This window comes from Podarcis bocagei, assembly GCF_964188305.1.
Source record: "Podarcis bocagei genome assembly, chromosome: 7".
NCBI lineage: Eukaryota > Metazoa > Chordata > Lepidosauria > Squamata > Lacertidae > Podarcis > Podarcis bocagei.
Window position 1 is genome coordinate 64264088 of NC_138132.1, and position 15510 is coordinate 64279597.

At 50.0% G+C, this 15510-nt stretch overlaps 1 protein-coding gene across 2 annotated transcripts in view; it reads right to left on the reverse strand.

Annotated features, from left to right (window-relative positions):
- Window positions 1–15199, reverse strand: part of LOC308592160 (neural-cadherin-like) — a 113504-nt gene extending 98305 nt beyond the window's left edge. For both annotated transcript variants that reach the window (XM_081203450.1, XM_081203451.1), the window contains exon 1: window positions 14096–15199. In XM_081203450.1, coding sequence (XP_081059576.1) covers window positions 14096–15134 — 1039 coding nt within the window. In that variant the 5' untranslated portion in view covers window positions 15135–15199. The remainder of the gene's footprint in view (window positions 1–14095) is intronic.
- Between the last annotated feature and the right edge of the window lie 311 nt (window positions 15200–15510).

Below are 15510 nucleotides of genomic sequence, written 5' to 3' on the forward strand. Positions count from 1 at the left end.
AACTCTTGTTGTACCAAATTTGGCTTTGTTTGGACTTTTTTTGACCATAGGAACGCATTAATTGATTTTCAATGCATTCCTATGGGAATTCGTGATTCGCAAGACGAAAAATTCGCTAGACGAAAAAACTCGCGGAACGAATTAATTTCATCTTGCGAGGCACCACTGTATCCGAGAGACTGCCTCCTTCCCTACAGATCTTTGTGGGTGTTTGACAAATTCATGGAACAGAGGGTCACTGATGTCTAGAGCCAGTGTGGTGTAGTGGTTAAGAGTGGTAGACTCGTAATCTGGGGAACCGGGTTCGTGTCTCCGCTCCTCCACATGCAGCTGCTGGGTGACCTTGGGCCAGTCACACTTCTCTGAAGTCTCTTAGCCTCACTCACCTCACAGAGTGTTTGTTGTGGGGGAGGAAGGGAAAGGAGATTGTGAGCCACTTTGAGACTCCTTCGGGTAGTGATAAAGCAGGTTATCAAATCCAAACTCTTACAGTTGGAGGTAGCTGTGCTTCTGAATACCAGTTGCTGGAAGCCACAGGGAGGAGGGGAGAGGCCTCTTGTGCTCAAATCCTGCTTGTTGCTTTTGCACAGTCAACTGTTTGGCCACTGTGAGAACAGGATGCTGGATTTGATGGGCCATTGACCTGATCCCTTAGGAGGCCATCTTGGTAGTTCCACCACCCTCAAGAGGTTCAGGTGTGTGTAACTGGGGAGAGGGCCTTCCCAGTGGCAGCCCCAAAGTTGTGGAGCTCCCTCCTCACAGGACGGGGCCTGGCAATCTCCAGCTTTTGGGGAACACACTTTTCCCTGGCCTTTAACACGTGAGGTGTGTGTTTTGGGGACCCATCCTATTCCTGTGACTTGGTTCATCTGTTTAATACTGGATGTTAAATTTCTGTAACCCACTCTGTGGTGAAGGGAAGGTAATAAACTTATGTCCCACTCCTTTCAAAAGTGGGGAGACAACAACAACAACAACAACAACAACAACAACAACAACAACAACTGTGAAACAAGCAAGGTCAATACTTCTTAATAGACCAGCTGAGAGTCAAAGTCAAATGGCGTGAGGAAAACTGCTTTCATGTCCAGGCAAATGATAAAACAAACAAATAAGAGTGAAGCATGGGACTCAGGGGAATGGGGTAGGGGTGGGAGAAATGACAAATATATAAGGGGAACTTCTGCTTGAATATGAAGAAAGACCGATCCACCAGGACTACTGCAATGAATGAGAAAGCTGCATGCGCATTCCAACAGCTACCAGTTCCTACTCCAAAACCTTAAAAGCAAAACAATGTACACTTGTCAGCTGCAGAAATCCAGGCTGACAGTGACTGATTTTCGCTCTCAAGTCCTGTGCTCTGCTCATTCATAAAACATAAAGCCTTCCGAAGAAATAAAGGCAAGCCCTGCTCTTTTCCCAGGCAGCTTACCTTTCACTCGTCGTAGGTAAAATAATTTCACTTTGTCACGTCCCTGCTCTTTACTCTCCCGTCTTGCTTTTAAAACCCGAAGTGCTTAAAAATAAACTAGAAGCTAAAAGCAAACGGGAAAATATTGCTAGACGGGAAAACCCCCAAATCCCAAACGTCTCAGAATTTAGAGGCAGCTCACAGCACCAAAAGTTTTCAGGCTTCAGGCAACGTTCAGTGAATCAGATACTGTGCTCATCTCCGCTTAGAAGGGAGGGAAACAACTCACTGAAAAGCTCACTGCTCATTATTTGCCCATTTAATCCAAAATCATTACTCCCGGCAACAGGTCTCCATCACCTCCTACCCTAACCTTTTAGCTGCAGATGACCAAACCCGAAACCTTCTGAGCGGAAAGAGTGTGCCTTGCCATGAAGCTCCAGCTCCTGTTCTCGGTTTACTACTGTAAAATTGCAGGTAAAAGGTAAAGGTAAAGGACCCCTAATAGTTAAGTCCAGTCACAGTTTCCAGGTCATGTGGCCAGCATGACTAAGCTGCTTCTGGTACAACGGAACACCAAAACCAGAGCAGCACACAGAAACGCCTTTTACCATCCCGCCAGAGTGGTACCTATTTATCTACTTGCACTTTTCGGCGTGCTTTCAAACTGCTAGGTTGGCAGGAGCTGGGACTGAGCAACGGGAGCTCACCCCGTCACGGGGATTTGAACCGCCGACCTTCTGACTGGCAAGCCCAAGAGGCTCAGTGGTTTAGACTACAGGTAAGCAGACCTATTGGCTATACATAGGCCTGCCATTATGAGAAACAAGATGCAAGACTTGATAAGACCTTTGGTCTGATCAAGCAGGGCTTTCCTCAGGGGTCTCCTCTTTGCTTCCATCTCCACTGCCAAATGCAGCAACAACCACCTCTGCTGATGCAGTAGAGCAATGATTCCCAAATGCACACAGCAGACACAGGATGGTTTCTACAACAAGCCTTCCATCCAGGCAAGGCCGTGATGGTGAAGTCCAACCCACATGGCCAGTATCCAACATGAATGGAGAATGCAGCCAAGAAAACATCCCAGAATCTTCTGCAATGCTCACGGTGGGAGTTGTATGACAGATGAACAGTAGTACAGTGGTGCCCCGCAAGACGAATGCCTCGCAAGACGAAAAACCCGCTAGACGAAAGGGTTTTCCGTTTTTCGATGCGCTTCGCAAGACGAATTTCCCTATGGGCTTGCTTCGCAAAACGAAAAAGTCTTGCGAGTCTTGCGATTTTTTTCGCTTCCCCCCTTTTTCTAAGCCGCTAAGCCGCTAATAGCCTTTTAGCCGCTAAGCCTTTAATAGCCGCAGAACCGCTAATAGCGCTAATCCGCTAATAGGGTTGCTTCGCAAGACGAAAAAACCGCTAGACGAAGAGACTCGCAGAACGGATTAATTTTGTCTTGCGAGGCACCACTGTACCTTGGCAGACGACTCCCTGGTAATTTAATGAGCTTTAATAGCTTAATGAGGGCAAGCTAAACTACCGCGGCTTTCTTTGCTTCTGTTAGCTGCAATGGTGGTGAACAAACTGAAGGGTTATAGTTAGGAGCAGTAGAGACTTCTTCAAACCTGCTCAAGGCTGGCTTGCATGAAATGAAAAGGATTTGCCCACTTTTTTGTATTCGGTGGCAACAGGGTGGTCCAACACATGGCCGGGGGGGCTGCATGAATTTCTCAAGGCTTTTTTTGGTGGCCCTTAGCAACATTTCACTCACTCACACACACACACACCGCCTTTGTGTTGCCTTCCCAAAGCCAGGTAAGGAAGGTGCCAGGCTTTGGGAAGGAGGCACAAACCTCTGGTAGGATCCTAGAGCCCTCCCAACTCCTTCTCAAAGCCGGGGAAGTGGCAACTAGGCTTTGGGGAGGAGGCATGAGGGTTTGGTGTGAAAAGTTGGACCACCCTGTGTTAGAGGTTCTTAAGCAGAGGCTGTACAGCATCCGTCTTTCAGAGATGCTTCAGTAGTGCATTTCCTGCATCAGCAGGAGGGTGGACTAGATCAGGGCACCAGGATATTCCAAGGGGGGGTACAGATGAAAATTAAGTAAATGGGGGGCCACACCACAAGGCTAGGGGACCACAGAGGGAAGTGAGAAGCAAATAAATCATGATTGCCTGGCTATCTGCTTGGCCAATCACAAGCAGGTAAGGGGGCAGCCTGCCAGGGGGCGGCCTAGTGCTTCTTTTTGCCACATGCATTTTCTTGGAGTAGTCCTGGTTTGTGCAATCACTGAGGCTCCCGTTTTTTGACCACTGCTTGTAGCTACCGCCAGTGTTGAGCCATAAAAAAATTAAATAAAACATGTTCTATTTACAAACAAAACATTTAAATAGCTACCTTTCTACAGGTAGGACGGGGGGACGGACAGGAAGGAAACAAGGTTGGAAGGGGGCCACAGTTGGAAAAAGGTTGGGAAACACTGGGCTAGGTGGCCTTGTGAGACCCCCCCCCTCCACCTTTATCATTAAGATAGAGGATGCAAGGAAGCACAATTGATATTGAAGTAGGGAAGAGGATACAGCAACCAGCAGCAGTAGAGAATCACAATGGCAAGGGTGGCCAGAAGTGGGAGTGGAAAAATACAGGAGAGCAGGCCAGCAAAACAGGATGTGGGATAACACCACATCCACACAATACATTTAAAACATGTGGCTTCCCCCAAAGAAGCATGGGAACCATAGTTTAAGGGTGCTCTGTGAGGGGTAAGCTACAGTTCCTGGGATTCTCAGGGGGGGCTACGTGCTTTAAATAAATAGTGTGGGTGTGACCCTAAGGTACTCTGGGGCAGTGGCGTAGCGTGGGGGGTGCCAGGGGTGCCGGCCGCACCGGGCGCAACATTTGGGGGGGGCGCGTTTGGCCAGCCCTCCTCGAGGAAGCAGGAACCCCACTGTCCTCGGACCTCCTCCGAAGGCTGGCGGTGGGGCGGAGAGACCTCCTCCCGCCGCCAGGCTTCGGATGGCTGTCCTGAAGACTTGTGGTGGGAGCAGTGGTGTAGCGTGGGGGGTGCAGGGGGGCCTGCTGCACCTGGCGCAGCATCTGAGGGGGCGCAGAAGAGACTCGAGTGCTAAAATCCACGGGTTAGGGGGCGCAAATTACTTGCCTTGCCCCGGGTGCTGAGAACCCACGCTACGCCACTGCTCTGGGGAACCTTAAAAATTAAAGAATTCACTGTGGCACAAACTTTTGTAGAGTCGACTTCATGCACCTGAAAGCTTGTGCACTATAAATTTGTTTAAGACTTGTTTTTGCTGCAAGTGGGCTAACATGGTTACCGCTCTGGAACTCCTTCCAAAGTTGTTCCAAAGCTTATTCCACGGAGTGCCAAAGCCCAAACTGTTTGGCAAACTTCAAACTAATCTTCACGGGGAGGATGCAAATTTGACTGTTGCGTGAGATACCCCTATTTGGAAAGCACTCAAATTTGTACCATCTGACACTCTGTGATGCATCACCAGCTGGAAAGCTGCAGCGCTAGCCAAATCCATTAGCACAACAAAAGTGTTACCCCCAAATAGGTTTTCCCCCCCTCACAATTTCAACAGTTCCCAAAATATAAGACAGGGAATTAGTACAAGAATTGCCAAAAGCGAAATCATTAAAAAAATATTTGGCGGTGATGCTAAGCGTCCTCTTCCCCACCTGCCAATTTTTTTAAAAAAATAATAAATCTAATTTCTGTATCCCTTTCAAAAGAAAATGGAGACAACTACAGGATCCACAAATCTTTGGCACTTTAGAGAGACCCTGAAGAAGTCACAAATCATTGAGCAAACATTACAGGGCAGATTTGAGATCAAAGAAGGCTAATGGAAGAAGAGAGGGCAAGATAAGCTGCATTTTAACTATTTAGTAGTCATTTCAAGTGAAGCTAACATCGTATTACTGGTCTCACAACTTGCTTGCCCTCCCATTTGAAATGTTGCAAACCAGCTTTAGGAGCCAGGCAGACTATACCCATATGCTCTGCAATTTACATCTGTCACCAGATTAAACAGATTTGTGCTGAAATTTAGTTAGATCTGGAGGAAAAGCTGACGACTTCTGCAGAAATTAAATGTTTGTAAGAGGAAGAAAAAACAGCCAGCAGGTCTAGAAAGCTTAGGTGCTCAAATGTAAACAGTTTCTCAAAGATGTTTATAATCTGACTGCCTGCAGTAAGAGATGTCCTATCTAAATCTCCTGTATGCATAAAACTCTTTAAGGCAGCAAAGAGAAAGCTTTGTTTTCTCAACTTTCCACATGCATATATTCACTTGCACTGAAAGTGAGCAACACACCAGAATGATAAACCACAAAAAGAAGAAATGCGTTTACAGATTTATTTGTTTTTCTCCGAAGCGTTTTTTTTACCCTGCTCTGCAGCTGAAAATAATACCAGGGTGGCTTAGGGGTCCTTAAAACAGGAGCCAGTCCCTGCCTTGCAGCTTACAACCTAAGACACAACATAAAAAGAAATGGGGAAGTTGGAGCAACTGACAGAAGAACAAACCAGAAACAGGATCACAGCTAAGACTCGGTGGAAGGTTTGAGCACTGCCACTCGGGAAGGGAGATGGGTGCAATGGCTTAGCTGCAAAAATGAAGGACTGTAGCTGAAAGGTTAAGAATGTGCCCTGCGTGCAGAAGTCCCAGGTTTAATTCCTGGCATATCCAGTTGAATGCGCCACAAAGAAGGTGACGGGGGAAAGCTTCCCCAACATGCTCTGCACTGCATCTCCCATCAGCCCCAACATCAGAAAGAACAGTGTTGCACCAGCTGGACTGGAAACTGGAGACTGGAGACCCTAGAACCTGTTTCTCCACTTAGACCTACATTTGTGGAAGAGGTGGCAATACAACCAAGTACATGGTGGAGGACAACACCAGCACACCCTGCTGGACCTGGTCTGTGGATACAGTGATGCTTCAGCCTCTTCCTTCTCTCCTTCAACACTGCCTCTGTTTCTGGGTCAGGCTTTGAACAGGTCAGGACTTTAAAACCTAAGAATGTAAGACAGCCTGCTGGGTCAGATCAAAGGGATCCACCTAGCCCAGCCTTCTGTTCTCACAGTGGCCAGCAGGACCTGAGCACAATAGCCTTCTTTCCCCTCCTGTGGCTTCCAGCAACTGGTATTCAGAAGCATAACTGCCTATTCAGAGCACAGCCATCATGGCCATTGACAGCCATCTCCTCCATTAATTTGTCCAAGCCTCTTTGTCCAAGCCTTCTGGGTTATTGGCCGTTCCACAGCTTAACTACATACTGTGTGAAGAAGTCACACTCAAAGTAACTGATGTTTGTTTTTGGCTGTGCTGTGATTTCCTACCATGGGAGATGGACAGAAAATACTGCAGGGAGTTTCTGAATGAGAAGGAAACTAAGAAGATGACGGTGGGAGCTGTAGTGAGCTACAGCTTTGGATTTTTTTTGGGGGGGGGGTGCCCCACCTTGCCCTGAACACAAGCCTCCCGTCAACAACCAACACGGCTAGCGTGGGGCTCTGGCCCCAGATTAAGCTCATAATCCTTTGCATTCATTAAAGTTAAAGACTTGATGTGATAAAATATTCAAATACCAGAGCTGGTTTTCCTCCACAACATACACGGTGCTTAAGAGATACAAATATGTGCTTAAATAAAATATTGCAAGATTGGCGTTACCTATTCTGGAGAACATGCCAAACGTCACCCCGAGCAAATCCCTTGGAAAGAAAAGGGAAAGGGGATGGAGCGGGGGAACGAGAGGGGATTACGAGGCTAATGCAGAGGGATGGAGGGAGGTCAGAAGAGCCTGAGATGACAGAGGATTAGAGGAGCAAGGATCTTCCCATCATCCCAACCAGAGGTGGATGGAAATCAGGCTCCTTCTCCAAATGAAAATGTCAGGGCAAAGGCATCAATGCTCATTCCACAGCTAAAGCTCCTTCCACAGCCCTTCCATGGGCAAACTGATGAGCCGTGCCAATCAAATACTGCCAGTAAGTAGCACAGATACAGGCACTTTTACAGCTCAGGACCGCAATACCTCAAGGGTCACCTCTCCCCATCTGAACCATTAGAGACCCTGCAGGCATCATCCAGTCCTGTGCCCTGTTCTCACAGTGGCCGACAAGATACCCCTGAAGACCACAAGCAAGCAGGACCTGAGCACAACTTTCCAGCTGTTAGCATGCAGGGGTCATATGCAGCAGAAAAATTAACTTTAGTAAAACGGCTTTGATTGGTGGAATTGGAACTACTACTACAGGTGCCACATAATACCTGTTCTGCATCTGCAAGAACTCAATCCTTTAGTGTGGCAGCACCTGCACTTTGGAACTCCCTGCCTATGGAGATCAAGCAATTGCCTTCGCTGTATGCTTTTCAGCGCCTGCTAAAAGCATTCTTGTTTAGATCAGCCTATTCAGGCGCTTTAGAAAGTCGAGATAGTATTTTAACTTTTTATGGCTGAGATTTTTTCTCGATTTTAGTGCTTTTATCTTTTTCTAAACCTCTTTGGGGTTTGGGGGGTTGTTGTTTTTTAAACAATCAAGTGGTGTATACATCTTATGAAATAATTAAATAGTAAAATGAATCTTTGCTCAGAAGCACATCTTTAATTGAAAGGTATTCAGACTGAGCCTTGGTATACTAAAGGAAGCACATTCCTGATGAGAAAGAGCCCTAGAGCCCTAGCTAGAATCACAAAACTGCAGAGCTTGGAAGGAGTCCTAAGGATCATCTAGTCCATGGGTAGGCAAACTAAGGCCCAGGGGCCGAATCCGGCCCAATCACTTTCTAAATCTGGCCCACGGATGGTCCGGGAATCAACGTGTTTTTACATGAGTAGAATGTGCCCTTTTATTTAAAATGCATCTCTGCGTTATTTGTGGGGCATAGGAATTCGTTCATATTTTTTTTTCAAAATACAGTTTGGGCCCCCCCAAAAAGGTCTGAGGGACAGTGGACCGGCCCCCTGCTGAAAAAAGTTTGCTGACCCCTGATCTAGTCCAACCCCCTGCATTGCAGGGACCACAGCTAAAAATGTAGGTAACAATCCAACTGGAGAAACAAAGAAACCATGCTTGCCCCTTTGTCTTCAGATTAAAGCTGACCTCTCAGCTCTAAGTCCTAAGAGAGAAAGTGAGGAGTAGGGAGTTGCAAAATTGATGCAACCTGAGATTTACCATTCTAAACATCAAAGACCATAGAGATAAAGGTTACAGGGAATAGTCTGGGAAGCTGGAGGTCCCCTGTACTATCTGTCTTGACCCAGCAAGCTGAGTTGCATCCAAACTGCCAGTGGGAAGCCTGAGCGCAACAGCACTCTGCAATTTATTTCCCCACATTGCCTGGCATTCAGAGGTAGACTGTCCCTGGGCATGGAGGTTCTGCTGCCATAAGAAGTGGCCTGCTGAATCAGGCCAAGGGCTTTGCTATTCCTCCACTCTTGTTTTCACAATGGACAGCCAGCTGCTCCCAAAGGAGGGTCTGAGGGCTCAACTGGCTATATGTAGCCCCACATCTGAGAAAAGTTTGGAACAGAGGTAATTTAATGCCCCCCCCCCGTTATCTTAAGCCGGCCTAAATCCTGCTACCTCCCTATACTTAGGATTGCTCTGCCTGTGGGTTGTACATCCAACCCCCTGAAGCAATTCCATCTGGCTCCTGGCAGTCCTTCTAAATTCTAATCAAAATGCAGTTCTCCAGGCAATTACACTCACAATAAAAAGAAAATGGTTTTTGCAAAAGTTGTGTCCGTGTGTGTGTGCGCGAGAGAGAGAGACTTTTACATCACGCCGGGATTTGTTTGTAACATATACCTAATTTGCCCAGCCTCCTTCCCCCCCCCCCCAACTTCTTTTTGATGTAGCAATTTATTTTGCTAGCAACAAAACAAGGGACTCATGGCCGCAGAGTAAACCAGTCAGTCTGAAAGCAGTTACTTCCAGGAACAAGCATATTTTCTCCCCCCCTCCCCCCGGGTAATCTGCCATTCATTCTCTGCTGCGGCTCCTGCAGATGACACGGAACTGGCAGAAAACATTAAAGAAAACTGATTTGCTCTGGAGAGAAGCAAGACTGTGGATTAGAGGCACTTCAAGAAGCTTAAACCGCACTTTGAGTCAGACTGTAGGGAAATAAAGATGGCAGCGATAGAAGCCACCACTGGAAGAGAGAGAGAGAGAGATCTGTTCCTGACAACATTAAAGTCCTCGTGCAGAATTCTTTTGGGCACAGAGAACTGGAGACAAGGCATCAAGATACACCGCTCCAAGTTCTATTAAATAAAAATTAGGGCACATTCCAGGAAGGCATAATCCCTGCTGAATAGATTGTCTCATGCTAAGAACAGTCCCCAACACTTTGAAGACATTCATCTTAAAAAGATGACTACACAACCAAAGAGGACTCGTTTCCCTTTGAAGTGTCTGTATTTTATTCTTTACAGCAACAAGATGAGGAGAGGAGAAATATATGTAAGTAATAGTCCCCCAACAAAAGATACAAGTCGTATTTTTGGGAAAGGGCCAGCTCACTAGTGGGACAGTTGCTAGGAAAACAGGAAGCTGCCTGAGTCAGACCACTGGTCCATCTAACTCAGTATTGCATGCACTGGCTGGCAGCAGCTCTCCAGGGTTCCAGGCCAGATGTCTCTCCCAGCTTTACCTGGAGATGCTAGGAACATATGAAGGGTCCTTATGCTCAGTCAGGCTTCTGGTCCATCTAGCTCAAGGCAGCCTGCACTGGCTGGCAGCACCTCTCCAGGATATCAGACAAGGTGCGTCTCTCCCAGTCCTACCTGCAGATTCCATAAGGGGACTGAACCTGGAACCTTCTGCATGCAAAGCAGATGCTCTACCACAACCCTTCCCTTGAGCCAATCAGGTGCAGCAGAATGAGAAGAGCTGGGAAAACGAAAACTGGAGGCCTTGTCAAAGCATGGCATCCAACACCAAAACAGCTCAAACCCTGCAACAGCAAAGCTGACAGCATAGTCGCAAAAGCCCTCCCTGCGATGCAGTCCAAATAATTTAAAAAAGGCATAGCACTAATGCTGCCACCTGAGACTGCGCTTCTGGGGTCAAAATACACTCTCGTTCAGCTTGCAATGATCAGATGCATTAGGAAGTGAGCAGCATATTCCTCAACTGGATTTTTAATTTCCAGATATGGAATAAAGTAAAAAAATAGAATAAATGTGCAATAAAAATATGATTGCATGGCTCTGTAAATTTTGGCACATATGTAGAAAGAGAAGCCTAGGACAAAAAGGGGGAAAATCAGGGGTGGGAGTAGACCGCTTTTTCTGAGGTTTTGCTTTTATTATTTGTCCATCAGAAACACTTAAAATGTTAAGAACTTAGAAAAAAAAATATTAAGAGATAATTTCTCCTTTGGCACAAGTAAAACGTGTGTGTGTGCATATATATATATATAGAGAGAGAGAGAGAGAGAGAGTTTTCCTCGCTCAAAACGTGAAGTATGAAGCATTGAGCCTACTTCTGAGTAAACATGCACAGGATTTCTCTGTACATTTCATAGACAAGCCAAATCATACAACTGTATGTGTGATCTAAGTTACAAATGATGCATTTTATGTTGTCGAAAGTGGGGTTAGGTTTGTTAAGGAAATAGTGCATATATAGTCCAACTTCCCACAACATTTTCATTTTTGTCCTCTGGGAGAATAGGAGGAAACAAGACTTTTACCCCTTAAAATGTCAAAGAAATTCTGGAAGTATTGTATTTCTATGCACATGAACACAGCGATTCTAAACATCAGCTGCTACTTCCACGTGGCTACATCTGATGGGGAGACTGGACAGCAGAGCCCATTCCATTGGGCCAATTGCCAAACTGCCTCTAGGGCTGCCTTCCAGAAGCTCATTCATTCCAAGTGCCTTCCCCAATCTACACAGACTGCACCTCCAATAGTGCTCTCTCTGCCAGGCGACAGTGATGTTATTAGAGAACCACAGGGAACTAGGAGTTCTGTGCAGGAAGCTGAGTCTGTAAGGAAGGAGGCTGCCCCTTGCTTCAGGTTCATGACAACTGTTTTCCTCCAGAACTGCACTACCTGTCCATGCTTAGGGTGCAATTCCACCCAGTGGCTCTGTCGTGAGAAAAAACAGGATGTGCTGAATGGGCACATCCATGCTCTGACACACAATCACAAATAATGCAGAAGAAACAGCTTTAAAGAAGCCACCTCGTTTCCTCAGGACCATTACATCAGGGTTGGAGAGCCATATTCACTTGCAAAGGGCTGTACAATGGTACCTCTAGTTATGAACTTAATTTGTTCCAGAGGTCCGTTCTTAACCTGAAACTGTTCTTAACTAGAGGTGTGCTTTCGCTAATTGGGCCTCTTGCTGCTGCTGTGCTGCCAGCACACAATTTCCGTTCTCATCCTGGGGCAAAGTTCTCAACTCAAGGTGATTCTTCCAGGTTGGCAGAGTTTGTAACCTGAAGCGTTTGTAACCTGAGGTGTTTGTAACTCGAGGTACCACTGTATTCTAGTGGGCGCGGCCAGAGACAAAACTAGGCAGAGCTAAGGACATGGACCTTGCATACAGGAAACATTTCAGCAATGCAGAAGCCAGAGAGCTTGCAAGAGGCATTATATCACAGTTTGAGAACAAATTCCAGGCAATATATGAACATGGAAAGGTTCTGCAATGGGATTTCCTTCCACCCACCCACATGACATTCATAACCAGAGCAGTATGTCACGTGTAAGCCAGTCCCCCCAAAAATCCCCCACTGCATGCACTCTTGGATGCAAAAGGGGTAAGACTGGGGTTCAAATCTTGACTCAGTCACAAAGCTCACTGCATGCCCTTAAGCCAGGCTCTATCTCCCATCCTAACCTACTTGACAGGATTGTTGTAAGGATGTAATTGGGATGGTGGGGGTGGGGAGAGAGCATTGAATCTGCCACTTGTCCCTTGGAAGAAAGGTGGGATGTGAGAATAATAAGTACGTTTGCAGTGAAACCTGGGACACTGTAGTTTTGCAATAAGATGCAATTCTCTAGAACTAAAATCCCAGGATTATTATTTGGAGCAGGGAGGGCCTGGAGAGGAGGCAGAGCTAAAACAGTTAAAATTACCCAAACTCATAGTACAGAACTGCTTTCCTTAGTGCGGGGGGGGGGGGAATCTTGTGGCCCTCCAGATGTTGTTGGATTCCAACTCCCACCAGCCCCAGCCAGTAGCAAGGAAAGAGAGGAGCTGTATTTCAGCAATACCTGGAGGGTCATAGGCTCCCCAGCTCCATCTTAGTAGCTCAGAACTACGAGACTCTGCTTCCCTGCTGGAGGCTCAACCAAATCCATGCCATTTGGTAGGACAAACATTTTCCGAAAGCAGGAAATTTTGGGGCCGGCCCTACTGTTAGGCAGGACATCAGATGCTGGGAAGGGGCAGGCAGTATTGCCCTAACCTAGCCTGCTGGCCACAGGTGTTCCCTTAAGCAATTCCTCCTCAACCAGCCTGCTGTTATTAGATGCTGCGGAGGTTGTGTTGCCAAGACCACCTCTACCTTAGGCAGCAAACTGTCTTGGGACAGTCCTGGGAAGTTTAATAACTGCTGGTTGCTTTGTGCAGTTCCAGGGAGGCATGGTGCTAGATTTTCTGTTGCAGAAGATGTGACAGACCCTGTTGACCTTTCAAAACAGGCCAGAATTTAACCCCACCAATTCTAACCAGACTTAAGGAGTTCAGGTTACTGCCTTAGAGCAGACTGGCCTTTGTTTGACAGACAGAGAATTGCATTTACCCTGTGCAAAGGTGTTCCCACGATGCCTAGAGACCTGTTAGGAATTAGGAACATCTTAAGGGGTGAAACTGGTTTGAGAAACAGCAGCATCACGCACTAGGATGAAATACAAGATACATCTGCATTTTGGATAATGTATGAACATGGATTAAAAACCCAACTCTGGGAAAACAGCGAATGCACAGACAGGGGGAGGTGTGAAGACAGTCTAAGTGTGCCGTAAGCATGATCCTAAATGGAAATGGACAGAGCTTTCTGGCCCCACATCACTGAGCCAGTGTGGCATAGGTGAGACAGCGTGAGGTAGTGGTTAAAGCCAGGGATGGGGAACCTGTGGGGGCCCTCCAGACGTTGCTCCCATCCTTCCCATTGACCCCACTGATGGGAGTTCTGGTTAAATACCACCTGAAGGGTCACAGGTGCCCCACCCCAGTCTAGGACCTGGAAGGCTCAGGGTTCAAACACTATTACCACCTCAGGCCAGCCGCTGTCTCTCAACCTGATCCCACCTGTTGGGAGGATGAAATGGGGAGAACCATGTAGGCCACCTTAAAGGATAAACAGTGACCACCACATTATCAGGCCACAACAGCAGAGGAAGGGAAGGGCTGCTTCTCTCTCAGCCCCCCACACCCTGCCACTCTACCTCTGCCCTGCCCTCAGCTCCTTGTCCTGAGATTTTGCACGGGCTATGAGCTGCCCTCCTTAGATCTGGGAGCGAAAGTGGGCTGAAGAGCTGGGCTCCAACGCAGCAAGCACGTGAAGGCGGGAAGCTGCACCCCCTGGGGTGACTGCTGGGGGGGGGGGTTCCCGCTCTTTTTGCTCCGCTCCCCCGTCCCTTCGGAATTAGGCCTTCGCCCGCCCCGCCGTCGCGTCAGCGCCTACCTGTCCTGTCCTGGACGCGGCAGACGACCTCCCAGCCGGCGGCAGCCTCGCGGTCCAGGCCGCGGGCCAAGGTGAGCTCTCCGGTGTCGGCGTCCAGGCGGACGGGGGCCTCCCCGGCGGGGGGAGACACGAGCTGGAAGCGGGGCGCGGCGAAGCGAGCGGCGGGGCGGAGAGTGGCCAGGAGGGTGCCGGGCCGGGCGTCCTCGGGCAACGCCAAGGCCAGCGGGGGCTCCTGCGGGGGGAGGGCGCGTCGCCGTCGGAGCGGGGCGTCGTCGGGGGGCGGCAGCTGGACGGGCTCGGGCAGGACCTCGAGGTCGAGCGGGGCGCTGAGGAGCGCGGGCCGGCCGCGGTCGCGGGCGAAGAGGCGGAGCGGGAGCGGGGCGCGCAGGTGGAGCAGGGAGCGGACCAGGACGACGCGCCCGCTGCGCGGCACCACGAAGAAGTGGGCGCTGGGCGGGCGGGCGAAGTAGCGCAGCTCGGCGTTGGCGCCCGCGTCAGCGTCCTGGGCCCGCGCCTGCCACACGGGCGCCCGCAGCGCCAGCGTCTCAGCGACGCGGAGCCGCCGCACCGACGACGACGGCCCAAGGTTGGCGAAGCGGGGCGCGTTGTCGTTGGCGTCCAGCACGGCGATGCTGAGCGCGGCTAGTTCGGCAGGGGCGGCGCGGCGGTGGCAGCGCAGGGCCAGGCGCAGGGCGTAGAGCGGGCGGGCCTCGCGGTCCAGGGGCCGCCGGGTGCGCAGCCACACCTGTCCCGAGCGCGCCTGCAGCGCCGCCTGGAAGTGCCCGTGCGCCTCGCCCAGCAGCTCCAGCTGCCAGCGCCGCCCGCGCACCTTGGCGCACCATGGCTCCGGCCGCGCCAGCCGCGTCAGGGGGATGCTCAGGCCGCCCACCCGCGTCCCCGCCGGCCAGTTCTCCGGCACGTGGCCGTGGAAGGACGGGCGGCGGCGCCTCGAAAACGACCCCGCTGCCTCCGCGATGCTGCCGGCCAGAGCCCAGCCCAGCAGAAGGAGCAGCAGCGGCAGCCGCGTCGGCGAGGCCATGGCGAGGGAGGAGGAGGAGGAGGAGAAGGACCCGCCTGTCCGCCGCCTCGCCCCCGACGAACGGACGGCCGCCTCCAGCGCCGGCGCTACTGCGACTGCCGCGGCATGCTCCTCGGCGGCGGGCAAGCGCGGGGGGAAGGCGGGGCCAGCGCGCACGGACGGAGAGCCGGTTGGCTGGCGAGAGGGAAGAGCCTCCCGGGCTGGCCAATCTGCGCTCGAGAGAGAGAGAGGGGGGGCAGCAGGCGCCCAGGCGCCCGCGCTGCTCTCCGCACAGCTCGCTCGCTCGCTTCGGGGCATCCCCGGCCGCTTAGGCGGGAGGGAGGTGGAGGGTGCCTTCCAGGCTCCGCCGGGGCGGAGAAGCCTGAAGGTCGCTTCA